This window comes from Cheilinus undulatus, linkage group 21 (genome assembly GCF_018320785.1).
Source record: "Cheilinus undulatus linkage group 21, ASM1832078v1, whole genome shotgun sequence".
NCBI classification, from domain to species: domain Eukaryota; kingdom Metazoa; phylum Chordata; class Actinopteri; order Labriformes; family Labridae; genus Cheilinus; species Cheilinus undulatus.
The window spans coordinates 8,333,747-8,351,814 of NC_054885.1; the positions used below are offsets into that span (position 1 = coordinate 8,333,747).

Sequence of the window (18,068 nt, forward strand, 5' to 3'; positions counted from 1 at the left end):
CTGTGAAGCATGGTGATGGCAGCATCATTCTTCTTGATGCAGCTTGTTGAAGATTTTTTTTTTCCCGCAATACAATGACCTGAAGCACCTGGGTGCATTGGAGACTGGGCGGCAGGCAAGGGTGGAGGCCCGGGCGTATTGAGCCCCGGCAGCGCAGACTGGTTTTCAGTACATGGAATGCCACCTCTCCCACAGGAAAGGAGTCAGAGTTGGTGGAGCATTAAATAGAAAGTTGGGCTGTCCTCCTCTACACTCCTGGAGAAGGGCTGAACACTTATAATCACTTCAGGGTGAGAGGTGTTAGGTGGGTATGGGGATTCCCACAAGCCTTCAAATGGCAGACGAGAGGGTTGCCTCTCTGTGGCTCCAGACCCCGGATAAGCAGAGGATGGATGCTAATTACACCATGAGGGTTTTATAAACCAATATCACGCATTTTACAGTTCATTGATGCCATCTTTATTTGCATTTATATCACAACATTCAATGTATTTTTGTCAGCATACAATTCAAAGTGAATATATTAGAAAAATATCAGCATACATTACACCCTTATCCTGTCTCCCATAAGTCAAAATCCAAGTCTGCACACATCACGTCTGCAAAAATGTTAAAAAACATCCAGATATCTTGTTTCAAAAACATTGCTTCTACCACGACAACAAAATGTATTTCCACAAAGGGGGTAAGACCCGTATACAAAATTGTTTTTACATTACTACAGGAGAATTTTCACTAGTTCTAAATACTTGCTGCTACTTTAGCAGAAAATAAAGTCAACAGCATTACCATGATTCATCTTTCTAAAATACTGATAACAGATATGAAAAACACCTTTGATGATATTAAGTGACAAACATCTTTACATATGAAGTCTTTCCAGAGGAAAAGTGTTTTTTTTTTAACAAAAGGAGCTAGCTAGAGCTTTAAAATCCCGCTAAAGCAAATTTTCTGCTGTGTTAAAATAACAGTGGAAAGACGTTATAATGGAAATATCTTTCTAGAACAAGCCTTCAAAGCGGGTGTTCAAATATGACAGGTCTTGAAAAAACATCTTGGTAAAGCATGAGCAGAAGCTTAAAAAAATGTCTGATGAAAACATTAAGGATATTGTTTTAGCTTTGAAAAATATGTTAAATGAACAGAGAAAGGATGTTGCAAGAATGTCATGAAACGTGTCCTGCAAGAGCATAAAAAATATGTATCTTGCTAGAGTAAGAAAGGATCATGCTTTAGTACAGGGTCATCAACTCCTTCTTGACCGATGCTGTGGGGGCCAGACATAGAAATAAACTAAAATAAAATCAATATTTTTGTCTAATTAATCTATTCTTCTAAGAACGGTAATGCCTTCCAAAATTAATAGAACTTCAACAGTGAGATCAGTCCCTATCCTCTTTACTGCAGCCAGCCACAAGGGGGCGTTTGATATATTTTAGCTACATATTTCTGGATCCCTCCTGATGTCTGTCACTGAGCTTGATGCTAACATGCTGCATCGTGAGTGGCCACAAACACAGGAAACAGATCTTCTATGAAGATTCTCAGAGGGAGAGATTACACTCTAAAAGAGATATATTTGGAAAATTGATGCAAAAAACTTCCAAGTTTAATCAAGATAAAAATAATAAGTATGTGCCAAAGTACAGTATTACTAGTGTGCTTCTTGTCTGATGAGTCGCTAGGTTGAAGGTTTTATTTTGACTTCAGAAAAAAACTAGCATGCCATATTTTACCCTCTCAAATTTTCTGAATTTAATAATCCTTTGGGGACGGATGGGAAGCCAAGAAAGTTCTGAAAACACAAAAAGGGTCTTGAATGATCATGATGATTATAGTCAAGAATAAACAAGATGAGTCAAAATGTAACAGATTTTGTGGAATAAAGAAAATGGTCTTAATATGTTTTCTTAAAGCATGACAAAAAGTCATGCTACGGCAGTGATTCCAGACTCTTTCCTTAGCCCCACCCTACTCATGTCCAGGAAGAATAAGGTCCCCCAGGACGCACTTAAAAGCCACTTTTATTTTTATGCCTGCATATAAGAGCCTCTCTAAAAAAATAATAATACAAATAAAGAGGATCTGTTACAAATGTTCAAGTTTAAAAAGTTGTAAATTTACAAGACCCAAACAATTATAAAATTATAAAGTTGAAAACTTTAGACTACATGGAAGAAAATCTGACCAGATGAAGCTGCTTTCCTTGCACAGGGCTTGCAGTTCAGCCTGATCAAATTATACTTTTTATTGGAACTATTCAACAAAGAAAATAGCTGTGATTTCAGCCCAGAATCACCACATTATCATTACCATCTGGACCTAGACATTTCTGTAAAGTGGGGCTATCCAACCACTGTTTGCAGATTGGCTTCTTGTAAATTTGTGACTTTAAAAACCTGACACTTTTGAGTTTATAATGTTAAGATTTACAGCTTTTAAACTTGGAAATTTCTTTTTTCCCCCTTATAAAATCATGACTTTTTAATCCCTGAAATGCTCAGTTTGTTTTCTTACAACTACCTTATAATCTAAAAAAATCCAGGATTTTCTTATTTCAAGTCTTTTTCTCCTAAAAAATAAGCAGATCATCTTTATTTGTCATCTTTTAGGGTGGCCCTGATATGCTGTCGTACATTTTTCTAACCATGATATAAAAAAAATACATGCACATCTGACTTTGACCATGCCAGAGCAGACAGGACCCCTGCCCCCTCAGGGCTGCCTGTACTCCAGCAGGGAACCAGTGTGTTACAAAAAAATCTTTTTAAGGCGCTAAATCAATCTGGCAAATACAGGAAGGAAGGATGTTATCAATACTTACTCAAGAAGGTCTCTGTACACCATGAAAAGAATAATAGAGGATATTCAAAACTATCTTTAGACAGAGGGAAAAGATCTCATGTCACTCCTCCCAGTGCAAGAAAATATCTTCTTATAGCATGGAGTATCTTTTTATACCTATATCTTGCTATTTTATGTGATGTATGGAAGCCCAAAGAAGACATCCATAAAAACACTTTTAAACTCCATTTTTGGCTTTACAATGAAAACTAGATGGTTGTTTTGTTGTCATGGCAGCAGCATTACATGTCTGTATATTTCTATTTCTTTGAGACGAATAAACCAAAATTGGTTTCATCCATGGAGAGATGCAGTTCATCATCCATGTCCTCCAACATGGCCGCCAACTACTCTCACTGTCCCATTGCTTATGTTAATCTTTGTCCATTCCCTCCTCCTTATTTCCTTCTTCTTTCTCCCCCTTCTCATCTCAAGTTTTGGTGCCCCATCATTGTCCTAGTCCGGTAATCTGGTCTCAGGTCCTCAGGCCAGCTGGTGCTGAGTGGTCATGAGGATAAGGGGGACTTCTTTGTCCCCAGTGCCCAGCAGAGGAAACATCCTCTCAGTGAACTCAGAGGACCCGTTGAAGCTGTAGATCTCAGAGCCAGACTTCACGTTATAAAAGGACACCTGGCCTTCTTCTAAGTCGAGGAACACGCCAACCTGACGAAGCTTTGGAGGACTCTTCACCTGCATGACAGAAAAAAAATCATTTATTTACCTGCTTTAAAATCCTGATAGTTTGTCCCTGAACAACCAAAGATAGCGGCACAGTCCATTTAGATGTAAAGATGACCTCAAATCTAAAAATAATAGAAACTTTATTGCTAAATCAGCAGTTTTTAGTCTGGCAGTGCTCTGATAGTACATGTGGGTCAAGGAGCATTTCACAATAAAAGCACCTGATGAAGAGATTAAGGTGATTCTTGATCATGTCCCCAGCTGTTTCCCAACAATAAAACATTTTCTCCTGCTTAATTCTGAAGTGTATAAAAAAGGTTAATTTAAAAAAATGCTGTTAGCTACCTGTGTCAGAAGTGTTCGGCATTAAAAATAACTAGATGGAAATGATGAGTGTTGCTGCTGATGGTCTTGTTTGTGTTTGTTTGCACTTCCCTAGAATTTTTTTGCTTATCCGACAGTTTAATGCACTATTTTTGCACACTTTAAATAAAATTTAAATTTGAAATGCCAACAAATCTACGCATCATTTAAGAAAAAATAATGTTGTTCAACCTAAAAAAATACTTAGTTGATAACATTTTTTTCTTAATGCATTTTCAAACCAAGCACATGAAAGGCATCAATTGGGGTTAGAGATATTAACTTATTCAAAAAAATGCTGAAAATTGTATTTTTAGAACAAAGTTAAAAGTATTTTTTACACTGCAGTGAGTGTAAAGATACCAAGGAGTATTACAGCCATGAAATTGGAATGCACTTTTTTTTTAATTCTAAGAAAAAGTTTTAAAAAAAAAAAGCAAAAGTCAGAATTCTGTAATTTTTCTTAGATTTAAAAAAAAATGCATAAACCAAATTTTTTTGTTAAATGCCCCTTATCCTCCCCCGTACATACATTCTCAAAAGCAAAAAAAAAAGGTTGTTTTTAAAAATTTCTTTAAAAATTACATTTCCATGCTGTGATCAGCAAGGCCCAATTGTTTTTTCTTTATTTCTTTTCAGATCTGAAAGATCTGGGGCTTTTAAGAAAACATTCAGGGCCGAAGCCTCATAAGCCACCCCCTCGCTCCACCCATGGGCAAAAGTCCTGAGGTCCTTATTGGACATGTATTGATACCTTTAATTCTACCCTGTTTTACTGTGAAATTGGGTTAATTTGAATGTCTGATCAATATTTCAACTAATTTATCTCCTCTTCTTGCAATAAATGGCTAATTTTCCCATGATAATAAAGCAATTGCACAAGTTCTCTGGAAAATGTACACATAATGATGGGTAAAGAGGGTATAAAACAGTAATTTTTGTCTCATTTCTTTTTTATATCAGGTGTTTTGGTCCAATCATGTTCCAAGCTGCAACATGTTAAATTAAGACAGACTGGTGGGTCCTGGACCAGTTCAGAACCACTGGTTTGAAACTCCTCATGTGCCTTAAATACAAGAAAAACATTTAAACAGTGTGTCACTGATGCATATAAAGACAAAATAAACACCTAAATGGCTCAAATTAGAGTGTATGAAAATTTTCAGTTGATTAGTGTAAACAAAATGTGTCTGAACCTTGGTTAGGGGCGGCGTAGTGAGCGCTCGCATCTGGCTGCCGCTCCACCAGATGGCGTAGTATCCGTTAGATGGACTCATGTCAAACAGACCTTTCCTCTGTGCAGACTCAGAGACCACTCCCAGCTTCCAGTCCTTACTCTCCCCAACAAACACCTGCACAGTTGAGCAGAGCAGAGGTTTATGCCAAGCCAAAATATTTAGAGCTCCGTTGTTGACTGAGAAACAAATTAATGTCATTATTAATGTGGCTCCATGCAGCTTCCTCAACCCTGTTAGTAGTGTAGAGAGGAAAACCAAGAGAAAACGTGACAAAAACGGACACTACTGCCATTGAACTTTCCATAAACCTGAGTGGAAGCTCCCAAACTTAATCAGTTCTGCCTTCGATATTTAAATTCAATGTGTGCTTTTGTTAGCGGAAGCTCCTTTATGCACACATCTGCTGGGAAATAACATCACCAATGCAATATGAGCCATTTTGGCTTCACTTATATACAAAGGAGGGAGATGAAAAAGCCTTGTCCATATTAATATACAGTTCTGTTTTGAGTCTGACCTCCCAGTAGTGTCTTCCCGTGCTGAACCCTTCTTTTGCGATGACACAGGACCAGACGTCAAAGCGCTGCTGACTGTTTCTGTAGAACTGCAGCTTCTCTCCTCTCTTCACCTGCTTCCTGTCCTCTGAGAGGATGAGGAAGGGATACGCCGTCACCGGGTTCAGAACCACGTCCTCTGAAATCAACAAGGACACAGCAGGGGGGATAAATCAGCAAGATCAGAGATCAATATGCTTCAATTTTTCTGTACATTTCTATTTTAAAGCGTTTACAAAAGAGACTAACCACTTGTATATTACAAAAAGGAGGGTACAACGTGTTTCCATACAAAGCAAGCTCAACATTTGTATGGTGGCCTATTTAGGATATTTCAAATTTTCACAATAAAGTCAAATTTATCCAATCACATCTGTAATAATTAAATTGATAACAATGATCAAAACTTGCCCCCCTACCCCCCAAAAAATTCTAATATAGTTTCAACTTATTCATTCACATACCCATATAGACTCGAGCCTTCTTGTGCCCTGCAAAAACAAACAAAAAACAAACAAAAAAAAAGATCATCTAATTGCAATCACAGAATATATCCTGATGAAACAGAATCATTACAAATAGTCTGTGAACAATAAAAGTTAAAACATGTACTGAAGAAACAGAGACACATGCCTGAGACTGGTTTACTCTTCTTTAAATCTGCAGGGAGACAGGATTATATTTTAGTCCTTTTATAACAGATATCAATCAAAGTTTTTGTAACTGTGAACTGTCAGCTGTAGTGAGATATCACACTAGCTATACTTCTAATAGACGAATCCTACAATCACTGACCTTTCAGGGTCCACTGACTCTTCCTCAAACTGGCCGTGCTTGCCCTCAGACTGAGCATGCTCTCTGCCATCATCAGGTCACCAGAAGAGACTGAAAACAGAAATATCATTAGCACAGTTGTTAAGGCAGTGAAAAGTACAGTATTAAAGACCAAAAGTAGTTTTCATCTGATAGTACAGTGAAGTGAAAAAGTATTTGCCTCCTTTTATGATTCCTGATTTTTTACATATTTATCACACTTAAATGTTTCGGATCATCAAACCAATTTTAAGATCTAACAAAGACAACCCAAGTAAATACAAAACGCAGTTTCTAAACAACGGTTTTATTTGTTAAGGGGAAAAAATCCAAACCTATCTGGCCCTGTGTGGAAAAAGTCATTGCCACCCCATTGTTAAGTCATGAGTTAACTGTGATTAACCACCTGTCAGACAAAGTGAACCAGGCTACAAGATCTCAAAAAGAAACGCATCACGTCACGATCCAAAGAAATTCAAGAACAAATGAGAAACAAAGTGATTGAAATCTATCAGTCTGGAAAAGGTTATAAAGACATTCCCAAGGCTTTGGGACTCCAGAGAACCACGGTTAGAGCCATTATCCACAAATGGAGAAAACTGGGAACAGTGGTGAACCCTCCCAGGAGTGGTCGGCCCCCAAGTACTCTTGGGTTATGCAGCAGGATCATGACCTGAAACAAACCAGCAAGTCCACCTCTGACTGGCTCAAAAATTAAGATTTTGGAGTGGCCAAGTGAAAGTTCGGACTTAAATCCAATTGAGATGACGATGAGCATGAGTAACCACTATGAAAGACTGTGCTAGCAAATTATTGGAAGGATATGATCTTCAGGCCCTTAGATGACTGTGCTTTTAATTCAGACATGATAATATAAAAGCCATCTAACACAATGTCCAAACTTTTTAGGAAACATGGTTGTACCACTGGCCAGTCCATTTATTTATTTACAGTATGGAAAGCTTCCTGTTTGCCATCATCTTTCCACCCTTATTGAAATGGTTTTCTGGACTCACAGGAGCCTCTTGAGCCTCTGGAGCGAACCTCCCCCATCCGAATGTCATCCATCCTCTCCTTCACCTCAGACAGAGCACTCTTCACCTCCCCCAGCTGAAATTGGAGGGAAAACTCGTCCTCGTCCACCTCGCTCTGTTCATCCTCAGAGAGAGGAGCTGTAGCTTTCTCAAAACTCTGGAGGAGAGGAGAGAACGCCACATGGTTAAACACACAAACAGCTTACAGGTCCAGACATCTAAACAAAGGAAAGCTAACATCCTACCTGCAGAAAGCCAATGTGGTCCTGACTGATGGCCTGAACCTCTAATGTCGCTCTCCTCTCCGTCAACTGGTCTAGATCCGCCTCCAGACGGTTCACAAGCCCCTCACCCTTTGACATCACAGCGTCAAGCTGGTTCTCGATCCCGCCAACCACGTGAGACCGGATCCTGTCTAATGCGCTTGACACTTCCTCCAGGAGGTGTTCCACTTCACCTCGCTCTCCGTCTGCGTACATCTGGGAATACATCGAATGTCAGATATGAAAACAAATCAACAAAATCACTAAAGCTTGGTCCCATTTCTAAAGTTTCCCCCTAGCCCTTGTTTTTAATGCCCCATTGCCCCTTGAAACAGACACTATGACAAAAAAACAGACATTTTTACCACAAGAGATTTTTCTACATGATTTGTAAGGGAGACTTACCATAACACTGTGGAGTAGGCCTCTGGAAAATCTCTGTGCTAGGGCCATGTAGCCCTAGCACTTAATCCTGCCCCTCCTTCCCAACAAGAATCAGGGCATCCTAACCCTAGACATGACTGTAAATGTAGGGAAGGGCTGGGTGGTAAAGGTGAGGGTTGGATTGGGACTGAACCTAAATCTGTTCTTATCTACTGTACAAATGATATAGCCATGTGTTGGTCAGATGTCTTTAACCCTTTGAGGCCCATTGTATCATATTTGATACAAAGTTTTGAAAGACCTCTGTCTAATCAACATGATCAACTAGAAAAGCACTCGTAGAGTGCAGACCTCCACCATTAGCCCTATCTCCCAATAGTACAGAATCCTTTAAAAAATTCCTGGCTCCAGACGGTGATCCGGATCACTCCCAAAATCTAATCAGTTCTGCCTTATGCCATTTTTGACATTTCCTGAAAATTTCATCAAAATCCGATAACTTTTTGAGTTATGTTGCCAACAAACTAACTAACAAACTAACAAACCCTGACGATCACATAACCACCTTCGCAGAGGTAATAATTTAAAGATTTATTTTCTGAGCTTTTTTTATGCCTTTATTGACAACGGAGGACAGTGGAAAGAACTGGAAATAGGGACAAGAGAGTTGTAGAGAGATATGCGGGACAGTGCCACAGGCTGGATTCGAACCTGGGCTGACCGTGCACATGGCGCACCTTTGTACTAGGCCACCTGCACCCTCATGATCAATAATGTCATCAAAAACCTTCTGTAAACAATCTGATAAATTATTTTGAAAATGCCTTCCAAGGTTATGGCAGTTTTTCTATTTTTGGATTTTGGTAGGAGGTTAAATAAATACAGAATTAATAAAATAAAATACAGAATATTCTGGCTTTTTTCTCAGAATTCAGACTTTTTTTCACAGGTAAAAAAAACAAAAAAATTACGATGTCATTTAGCAGATAATTGGGTCTCAATTTTTTTCCAGTGGCCCTAATCCTCTTCCGTAAATAAACATCCCAGTTCTAAAAGAATCAGAATTTTCTGGCTATTTTTTGAGGTTTCAGGCTTTACAGGGTTAAAGCTTCTCAGATATTAATAAATAATATAATGGGAAGAATTGTATTTGTCTTTTTTTTAATGCATGCCCATTTCAAATTTGCAGAAAATTATTTCAACTAAGTTGGAACAGGGATATTTTACCACTCTGTTACATAACTTCTTTACAAGAGTCTGTCCCAACTTTTTGGAACCTTATGTTGGGCTCAAATTTGATAAGGTCTTGTGTTTTCTAACAAATATAGTATTCTGAAATTCAGCACATTTTCTCTCTCTATTTCAGTTGTCCCAGCTTTTTTAAAAAACAGGGTTGTGAATTAAGTACGGCATTAAGTCTGACCTTGACTCCGTCCAGTTTCTTCTTCAGATGAGTCACATGAATCTCTTTCTCCTTGATCCTGTTCAGAATCTCCTGCTCCGTCCTCGCTACCTGTTTCTGAAAACAAACAAACAAAAATAATCAATTTTATTGGTTGAATGTGGAACAAGATGCAACAGTATCTTATTAAACCATTATTTATAATAATGAGCCTGTTTGTTGCTCTTTACCTGTTTGCTTTGTCTCTCTGTTTGGACAGAAACAGTTTTGTGCATCCGATGTTCCTCCAGGACACAAATGGCACAGATGCAGCTCTGACACGTCCGACAGTAGACCTGGTCAAAAAGGTAAAAGGTAAAACTGACCAGAACAAGCAACGCTACAATCATCAGAATAAAGTCTTTATTTCCTCTCACCTCTAGTAAGCGATGGTGTAGTGAGCATGTGCGGCCCCTGAGGGCCTCCTGAGGGTCCATTAGCGAGTGTTTGGCATAGAAGGGTGTATTTTGATGTGGTAGCACATGCTCAGAGCAGTATGAAGCAGTGCAGGTGAGACAGGAGCCGACAGCAGGTTTTTTAAGACCAGTACAGATGTCACACCAAACCACGTCGTCCCCGGACAGTTGTGCGAATGGGTTGGTGCTGGTAGTGTTTGTCGTTGTGGCGCTCGTCAGCGCCAGTGTCCCGTTTCTGACGGGCATTGGTATCCCTGCAGCGCCATATTGTGCCTCTTTGTATTTAAGTGAGATGAGAGCGAAGACTTTGTTGACACTGAGCTGAGGGCGTTCTTCAAATTGTCGTTTGCAGAGCGGACAAGTGCAGACAGCGCTGGAAGCCCAGTAACCTCCGATACATGCCTGCAAAAATACAAGAGAAGAAGAAGACTCATGAAACTTAACTTAAAGAAAAATAATCAGGTATATTCATAGAAGACTTATCGGAGAGTTTAACTAAGTCTTGATAATCCTTGTGTTCTGGACTGAATGAAAAGGATCTCAGTTGTCTGAAGTAAAAGTTACCTGGCAGAAGTTGTGTCCACAGGGAGTGGAGACCGGTTCATCAAAGATATCCAGACAGATGGAGCAGGTTAACTCCTGCTCTGAGAACAGATCTGTGGCCGCCGCTTCCGCCATCGTCATACTGCAGAAGGACACGAGAGAGGAAATATGAAATACAACTGGAAAAAGGCAAACGGCAGCTCTGTGGATCCATCCATCCATGCATCAATCCATCCGAGATCCATCCATCCATCCATCCATTAAACAAAATCCATCCATCCATCCATCCATCCATCCATTAAACAAAATCCATCCATCCATCCATCTAACTAACCATCAAAAAATCCATCCATCCAAGATCCATCCATCCGTCTTATAAGCCAAGAACCATCGATCAAAAAAATCCATCCATCCACCAAAGATCCAACCAACCATACATCGCTCCATCCATCCAAGATCCATCACCCATTCATCCTACCAACCAACACTATCGCTCCATCCATCAATCAAAAAAATCCATCCATGCATCCATCCATCCAAGATCCATCATCAAAAAATGTATCCATCCATCACAGATCCATCCATCCAACCAACTGAACATCGTTCCTTCCATCCTTCTTTCCATCTTTCCATCCATCCATCCATCCATCCATCCATCCATCATCCATCCATCCATCCATCCATCCATCCATCCATCCATCCATCATCCATCCATCCATCCATCCATCATCCATCCATCCATTCATCATTCCATCCAACCAACTGAACATCGTTCCTTCCATCTTTCTTCCCATCTTTCCATCCATCCATCCATCCATATAAATGTATTCATTATTTTTTGTCATTTCAACTATCATTGCTATTTCTAAATTTAGGATTGAATGGCAAAATGGTAGTTATTTAAATAGCTCCAGCTGCAGGTATTTCTGTGCCTGTAGCCACTAAACAGGTTATAATTGCTACAACAACTAAAGTCTGTCCATAAAAGTTCCTGTTAAATGTCACTGACAGGCTCTTAGTTATTCTAAATGTCTGACACCTAAACATCTATTTTTACACCTTTAATGATATTTTACTTAAATCTATTGTTATACAACACATGACACTAACTGAGACTGTCACACATTCTGTAGTTACCAGTGTTACAATGATACAGAGACAACATTCAATGGATTATTTAAAACTGAAAAAGTTTAAAAATCAGGATTTCAAAACAGGAGGTTAATCAGTAACACCATACAGTCCAATGATGGTAAGTATGCTCTCTTAAAGTCAACGTTTTCTTCAGATCACTTAGCCTGAAAGAAAAAAAAAGTTCACTCATTTCCCCTCCCACTTAAAAACAACAAAAGTTTGAGATGAAAAAGGACCTGGTCGGACTACATTCCTGCTGAAAGTCCAACACAACAGATTCAAACAACATCCAAAAATAACAACACAGAAAACAGGTGAGTCACTGAGCTCAGGGATTCAGACAGGCAGGGGACTACAGGACTAAACTTAAGCTTCATTAGCTTTAGCTAAACTAACATATCTACACTGCTCTACGTAGTAACATTAACTATATAGCTTGCAAACCTATGTTAGCTTTAGCTAAACTAACATATCTACACTGCTCTACGTAGTAACATTAACTATATAGCTGGCAAACCTATGTTAGCTTTAGCTAAATCTAACGTATCTACATTAGCTTCTATAGTAACATTAACTATATAGATGATGACGCTACGTTAGCTTTAGCTAAAACTAACATATCTACTTTGGCTTATGTAGTAATATTAACTGTATACATGGTGACGCTATGTTAGCTTTAGCTTAAGCTAAAGTAGCTACATTGTCTCACATAGTAATATTAACTATGTAGCTAGTGAGGCTAGGTTAGCTTTAGCCTCTTAGCTTGTGGCTACGTCACCTTCATTCATTTGTATTGCTAGTGGCCTTGCACACAGTATGCAGGGATACCAAGCCACAGATAGAGAGCTACAGTATCTGAATGCCCAAAAACAGATTGTTCATCCAAAATGTAAAAAGGCCTGAAAGACAGTTCCCCATTCTGGATGTTTATATATTATTGAAAAGTGTATGGTTATTTATTTATTCAATTCTAATCGTGGTTTAAAAAGGAAAAGCTGATAAACTAACACAGAGGGTACTCAAGCATTTAAAGGTTGGACTCAGATTGAAGTCATGTGGTCACACCAGCTTGTAAAAAGGTGAAATTATGCAGCAAGTTTAAACTATGTCACAGGATAAGCAGGTAGCAAGGAGCTCCAAGGGGCTTGTTTAGATCCACATTAAAATACTGTTCAGATAATTATCCAGATAATAACCAAAGCAGGAAACTAAACCCTGTGCCAGCTTTTGTTGGCAGGAAAGTGTGCCGCACATCTCTACAGATAAGTGAAAGTTCAGTTCACTCTGAAGAATGGCAGCAAGATTTATCACTAGGAAATATGTAAAATATGTGTGAGAACAGGAACAATAAACAGACAGGGGCATGTACTAGTGATGGAGACGATAACTTCAGCGATACCGCACATGTCACTTCAACTTTAGACCTAATCTTACAGAAAAATGCATGATAAAGTGCATTCAAATAGGAAGTAGAGTACATGAACCAGCATCTAATAGGGACAACTGGTGGGCAGAATAAAACATTATGCTGTGGGATTTTTTAAAACAGAAAAAAATTAGACTTCCTCAAAATTTGCTTGTCATGGTTTATGAATGGGTAAGCAAGCTGGTGGATCAAATTCATGCTGATACTTGGTAGAAGAGCAAAAATATTTTCTGTGCCAGAGGTATTCAGTGTGGTTCCAGCTCCTCTTTCAAAAACAAAGTCCAGAAAGTCCTGTCCAGATGTGACGAGTCCTGTTCCTAAAGCGACATCCAAGCTAATCACTTCTCTGACAGCAGCCATTGCTACTGGTTTGTTATACAATTAAACAAACCGGTCAAGAGAAAAGCGAAAACATCTGCTTGTTCTTTGCTCTTGTTTTAATAAAGAAAATAGGTCCAGTTCTGATCAAAACTGCCGCTATAGCTACATCCGAGCTATTCACTGCTAGGGCTGGACGATTTTTAGAAAATATTCAAATTGCAATTTTTTTCCCTTAATATTGCGATTTGATATGTGATAATTGTTAAAGTTCATTATCTTATGTATTTTTCAACAAACATAAGCAATACAATATTATAATAACCAGCACAATATTAGATAAAACTAGGGCTGAACAATTTTGAAAAATATCTAATTGTGATGATTCTGACTTGTATTGCAAATTGGATGTGAATTATTGTATTCAAGGGAATGACAATTTTTTTCATCCTCGTATTCAACCAAAAAAATGCACAAAAATGAAGAAAGTAGGATTTTCTGTAGACTATTCTATAAAAATGGTACTTGAATGATTGCGTGATATGTAAAGCATAACATCTCTGCTGCATTAAAAAGTTTTAAACTGGTTTTTGACACAAATTTCAGGTTAAAGAAATATTGCATCTTCTGCAATTTGATAATTGCAGCAGTAGGCCATATTTAAATTTAATCTAATTTTGGATTAATTGCCCAGTCCTAATCGCTACTCCGGCTATTACTACTAGCTTCCAGTACAACCAAACCCCAGCTCTAGCTCCCACCTCCTTCTCCTCACCGATTGGTCCAGTCTTGTGTGTCACTCCTTTGTCACATTCAATGCGACCTGGCCGTACAGACTGCAGTCAAATTCCAAAAGATCAGATCTGTATCTGAGTCAGTACTGCATATTAAAGTGGCCTGACAATGTTCTTTCAATGTGACCCATGCTGTTTACACTGCCAGAAATCAGATATGAGTCGCATATGAGCAAAATAATCAGATTTGGGTCACTAAAAACACACCACTGACCTCATTACTGAGTAAATACTGATACTGAGCTAAAAAAAAGTCAGCTAGCTATATAAGGAAGCGTATGTTATCTGAGGCCATTGTATAATAGCAGAAGGCAGAGGACAAATCCCATTATCCTGTTTAATAATAATAATAATAATAATAATAATACATTTTATTTATAAGCGCCTTTCTGAACACTCAAGGTCACTTTACAGATAAAAATGAATAAAATAAAACAATAGATAAAAATGTTTGAGTTGTAACAAATCAGATTCACATAACTTAAATTTTGGGAATTATTTTATAATCAGAATTAGCACCTCATTAAAACCAGTTCCTTTGCACTGGAGGTGCAGCAGCAAAAACATCAGTCGGAATTAAATTCATGAATAGTTTTTAAAAAAACCTTAAACATATTTGAACCCCTTTTTATGGCTGAACAGAGTTCATTATTGATGTGCAACACAGAAATTCCTAGATAGTATATGATAAAAGTTTTGGATTATAATTCCATAGGAATGGTGGTGGGAGGGAGTGTAAAAAGAGATACTTCAGCTGATCCTCTGTCCTGATGTAACTCAGTTTACCTGTACAGTGTTTCTTCTGTAAACACTTTAAGCGCTCTTGTAAACATCACCTAATTAACAGTTTTTTAAGACTTGAAGTGTTTTGTTAAAGGTACAAATTAAGTGCCTACAGCGCACGCTCTGCTTGATAATGCATCATATCATAAAGCTCAAATCATCTCAAACTGGCATCTTGAATACGTCAGTGGGTACTCCAATGGCCTCCACAGTCACCAGATCTCAATCCATTCGAGCACCTTTGGGATGCGGTGGAATGGGAAATTCACATCATGGATGTTCAGCCGACAAATCTGCAGCAGCTGCGTGATGCTATCATGTCAATATGGGCCAAAATCTCTGAGGAGTGATTTCAACACCTTGTTGATGCTTTGCCATGAAGAAAGAAGGCAATGACAGCAAAAAGGGGTCCAACCTGGTACTAGCAAGGTGTACCTAATAAAGTGACCAGTGAGTGTATATATTCCTACGTATTTGGAAAGGGTTGGATGGTATTAAAAATAAATGCTGCCCAACCCTAGCACAGAGATTATGCTTCTAACAACACTGGTATTTGGAGTAATGTATGAAATAAATATTATTTTTATAAAGTCTATGTCTGGTGTCCAAGGTAACTTGACCTAGAGCAAAAATGCCAAGTAACATCCTAAATAATTTTTTTTTTGGTCTAAAAATTAAAAAAAGACAAACTCTCAAGACACAAAACTGTTGGAAGAAGTTAAAAATGCGTGTTTCTTCCTCTCAGTATAAAATGGGGAAATAGTTGCTAGCTTAGCTAGCAAGCTAGCTTGCTGACTGAAACAGACTATATTTACAGGTCTGTCTGGATCTGTAATGGAGCTTGACCACAGTGCAGTGAGGCCAAGCTCTTTTATTTTCAATCATACAGTCAGGTAAAAATAAACTTTATTTAAACATTGATCTGATCTTTAGGCAGAAGCTAAAGTCTCATTCTGTCCACGCGCATAATCAAAGAAAACCACATCAAACATCAGACGCCCATACCATGAACCTGTACGGACAGGTGTGCTTATTGAAACAGCTCCGTGGAAATAGTCTGTCAAACCCAGACAAGGAAATTAAGCTAGTATCAGGCAGCAGAGAAGTTTCTCTTCAGTCTAAAAGCAGCAGACTTCATAATAAAGAAAAATAACAGGAGATATTTAACTAAACAGCCAAGTCAGAGACAGAAAAAGGATCTGATCATGTATTTAAAGACGTCAAGCTTCACTAGAGCAGTCAGAATCCTCTCTACAAACATCTGTTCAATAGAGAAATCTTTATAACGCCTCTTTGGGTGTGATTTTTCTCCTTTTCTGTCTGGACTTAGAAGTAAAATAAACGTTCAAACAGCAGCTTCTCCTACCTTTGACGATCTCCGCCGATGTTGTTTCTGAAATGTAGAAACTCAGGTTAGCGCGTGAGGTCATCGGTGGGCGGATACGTTGTCATGATTGACAGCAGGTGTAGAAAGTTGCCAGGTGAGTTGAGATGGTTCAGATGCTTATTCGCGCTGATTTGAAATTTTAAACGATACAAAATTAAACCAACCCTTAAATGAGTTTAGTGTCATTATTACACGGGTTTTTTAAAGGATTTTGAAAATAAATATAATTAGAAAGAAAAAATCTTTCTGTAAAGCAGAAAAAATATAGATTTGGACTATATATATATATATATATAAACAATTAAAATAAAACCAACATAATTGCAACCTAAATTTAACTAGTAGCATGTGCTATCTTGAAAAAAGAAACAAAATTTATCTATATAAACTAAATAAAAAATTGTATATAAATAAGTAAAAAACATACAGAAATATAGGCATTTAAAGAAAATATTTAAAGTAAAAACTGAATCAGAAAGCTGAAATAAAGTAATTTGATAGCAAATAGGGGAAAACAAATGTAAAATTTTTGACAATTAAGCTGGAAAAAAAAATAAATAAATATAAACAATGTTAAAATAAGATAAGGTTCTCCCCTTTGTGAATCACTGCATTGGCAATTAGCCAAGTACAATTGTTTATGAACAATGTTCCTCAGTGTGCAGCTGCAAGAAATTTAGAGATTTCACCCTCTGTAATTAATGGTTTTATCAAAAGATTCAGGGAATCTGGAGGAACTTCTGCCCATAAGGGGCAAGACTTATAACTGTGACTGAATTCATGTGACCTTTGACCCCTTGGGCCGTACTGCATTTAAACAAGGATCATTCTGTGATGGATATTACAATATTAGCACTTTTGAAAGCTGTTGTCAGTTAACAAAGTACATTACTGCATCTACAAATGATGAGACTCCATCATGGAAAGCAAAAACATCAAGCATGAAAATAAACAAGTCCACATTTTAGATATTCTTTTAAAACTAATGGCCTTTTAGTCCTTTGGTCTATAAATTGAAAGTTCAAAAGCATCTCTGATGGTGTGCAGATGTTTTAGTGCCTATGCCATTGGTCACTTGCACATCTGTGAAGACATCATTAATACTGAGATGCACTTGCAGGTTTTGGAGCTACATATGCTCCATCCAGGTGATGTCTTTCTCAGGGACATCCCTGCTTATCGAAGCAGGACGATACCAAGCCCCATCCTGCACGAGTTAAAACAGCATGGCTTCACAGTGAAAGAGTGTAGGTATTAGATAGGCCTGTATGGAGTCCAGACCTGTCTCTTATTGAACTATAAGGTGCATTATTAAGCACAAAATACAACAGAAATTCTGCACTACTGATCATTTTATACTAACTTTTAAACTGCTTCATATTTGGACTTGGCTTTAGTTCTACATAAAATCTCTTCCAGCTTTGTCTTGATAGAATTAAAAAACATTCCCTGGTTGTCTGTACATTCAGAGTTTTAAAATTAATTAATGTCTTTTAAATGATTCACGTCATAATCTCTGTCACAACAATAAGTTGCACAATCTATATAACTGAGATGCCTTTTCATGGGCAGCATTTGCGATAAATCAGTGTCGAGTTCTTGTCGAACTGTGGTCTGTTTGCAAGTTTTCATTCCTACACATGCAGACAAAC

At 38.0% G+C, this 18,068-nt stretch overlaps 1 protein-coding gene across 1 annotated transcript; it reads right to left on the minus strand.

Moving 5' to 3' along the window:
- Positions 1-458: 458 nt before the first annotated feature.
- Positions 459-16,419, minus strand: LOC121529134 (E3 ubiquitin-protein ligase TRIM39). The gene is made up of 13 exons (XM_041816846.1): positions 16,396-16,419; positions 10,596-10,716; positions 9,993-10,433; positions 9,807-9,911; positions 9,598-9,693; positions 7,773-8,006; positions 7,510-7,684; positions 6,476-6,565; positions 6,314-6,340; positions 6,145-6,171; positions 5,644-5,819; positions 5,085-5,240; positions 459-3,534 (listed from the first exon to the last, which is right to left on the minus strand). Exons 2-13 carry the CDS (start codon positions 10,713-10,715, stop codon positions 3,328-3,330), a joined length of 1,854 nt encoding a protein of 617 aa, XP_041672780.1. The 5' UTR covers position 10,716; positions 16,396-16,419; the 3' UTR covers positions 459-3,327.
- Positions 16,420-18,068: the final 1,649 nt, after the last annotated feature.